The 2,011-nt window shown below is 65.1% G+C and overlaps 1 protein-coding gene across 1 annotated transcript; it reads right to left on the bottom strand.

The window, feature by feature from the left end:
* SHISA4 (shisa family member 4) lies at positions 1-1,417 on the bottom strand (the record flags this gene model as incomplete). The annotated part of the gene is made up of 4 exons (XM_010728185.1): positions 1-85; positions 165-344; positions 611-744; positions 1,234-1,417. Coding segments are annotated over 4 exons (545 nt in total), but the record flags the coding sequence as incomplete, so codon positions are not given.
* Positions 1,418-2,011: the final 594 nt, after the last annotated feature.

The raw sequence follows: 2,011 nt of genomic DNA, 5'->3' as shown, positions 1-2,011 counted from the left end.
ACGGGTGTCCCCATTGAGAGAGGGGTCGCCAGGGGGGCTCAGGCACCGGGATAGCTGGGTTGTGCGGGGACGTAGGGTGGTGGTGCTGCGGAGAGAGAAGGGGGGAGTCGGTGTGGGCCCCCCCCAGAAGGCTGTGGTGCTTTTAGGGGGGACCCAGTGCTCACCTGTGGGGTTGTAGACTGGGGGTCCTGAGGGGTACAGCGGGTACTGGGCGGCGGGGCCGGTGGGTGGGTACATGGCCATGGGGGTGAAGCCGGGCTGGGGGGGCACGGGGCCGGCTTTGGGGTCCACAGGGAAGGGAGCGGGTGGGGGTGCAGGATAGCTGGCCAGCGGGATCTCAGGGCCTGCAGGAGAGAGGGCTGGGTGCTGCCACCCACTGCTGCCCTGTGCCAACCCCGAGTCCCCCACCCTGCATCCCAAATCCCCCATCATGCATCCCAAGTCCTCCCTTGCACCCTAAATCCCCCACCCAGCACCCCGAAGCCCTCCTTCTGTACTCCACCCCCCACCCTTTGCACCCCAAATCCTTCCTTCTGTATCCCAAATCTCCCCTTGCACCCCCAATCCCCACCCTACGCCCAAATCTCTCACCCCCCTCCCCAGCTCCCACCTTGCAGGGGGGTGCGGAGGTGCTGCCGCCGCTGGTACAGATAACAGCAGGAGCACATGAAGCAGCAGACGATGGTGGTGACGATGGCGATGAACAGCACCACGGCCGAGGCGATGCCCGCGATGGTCTTAGGGCTGAGGGACAGCGCTCTGATCCCAGAGCCCAAAAGCAGGCACCCAGCAGTGCTGCTCAGCACCCAGAGCCAGCACCCAGCGCCCGTTCACAGCACCCGGATCCCAGTGCCCAGCAGTGATTGATGCCCAGCACCCAGATCCCAGTGCCCATCGGTGATGCCCAGCACCCAGCAGTGACTCCCAGCACCTAGCAGTGATGCCCATCACCCAGTAGTGACTCCCAGCACCCAGCAGTGATGCCCATCACCCAGCAGTGACTCCCAGCACCCAGCAGTGATGCCCATCACCCAGCAGTAATGCCCATCACCCAGCAATGATGCCCAGCACCCAGCAGTGACACCCAGCACCCAGCAGTGATGCCCATCACCCAGTAGTGACTCCCAGCACCCAGCAGTGACTCCCAGCACCCAGCAGTGACTCCCAGCACCTAGCAGTGATGCCCAGCACCCAGCAGTGACTCCCAGCACCGGCAGCGTGCAGCCCCAGCACCTGAAGGCGAGGCAGTGGCGCTGCTGGCGCTCGGTCAGGAGGCGCAGGGGGTCATAGCAGCAGTACCGCTGGTGACAGGAGCCGCAGCAGAACGACAGAGCCTCGCAGTCGAAGCCGGGATGCCACGAGCCGTTCTTGTCCACGTACCACAGGCAGTCCTCGCCCCCCGCCACTGAGGACCACCCTTGTCACCTCGGTGCCACCAGCAGCAGCCCACGTCCGCAGCCCCGGGTGGGGACCCTGTGTGTGTCACTGCACCCCGTGCCTCGCTCCGTCCCGTCCCCACATCCCTGCACCGGACTCCACGCTGTCTCCATGTCACTGTGCCCCCCTTCACGTCCCCACATCCCACTCCACGCTGTCCCCATGTCTCCGTATCCCTCTCCGTTCCATCCTCATATCCCCATACCTCGCTGCATCCCACCCTCCCGTCCCCACACTTCACCCCATGCAGTCCCTCCGTTCCCTTACCCTATTCTGTCCCATTCCCACTTACCCACTTCATCCTGCCCCACACTCCTATATCCCGCTCCACCCCTGCCCACACCCCCATACCCGGCTCCATCCCATCCCCAGGCCCTCATACCCCTATCTGCCCATCCCTATCCCCACCTCTATCCCATTCCGCGTCCCCACACCCCTCTATCTGTCCCCACGTCCCCGCACCGCGCTCCATCCCACCCCCACCTTCCCTCCCATACACCTCCTCATCCCATCCCGCTCCCCCAAACCCCTCTCCACGACATCCCCACGTCCCATCCCCGCGTCCCCACATCCC

Source organism: Meleagris gallopavo, unplaced genomic scaffold (genome assembly GCF_000146605.3).
Source record: "Meleagris gallopavo isolate NT-WF06-2002-E0010 breed Aviagen turkey brand Nicholas breeding stock unplaced genomic scaffold, Turkey_5.1 ChrUn_random_7180001955504, whole genome shotgun sequence".
In the NCBI taxonomy this organism is placed as follows: domain Eukaryota; kingdom Metazoa; phylum Chordata; class Aves; order Galliformes; family Phasianidae; genus Meleagris; species Meleagris gallopavo.
The sequence above is the reverse complement of the archived record's forward strand: the minus strand, read 5'-3'. Positions and strand labels throughout refer to the sequence as shown.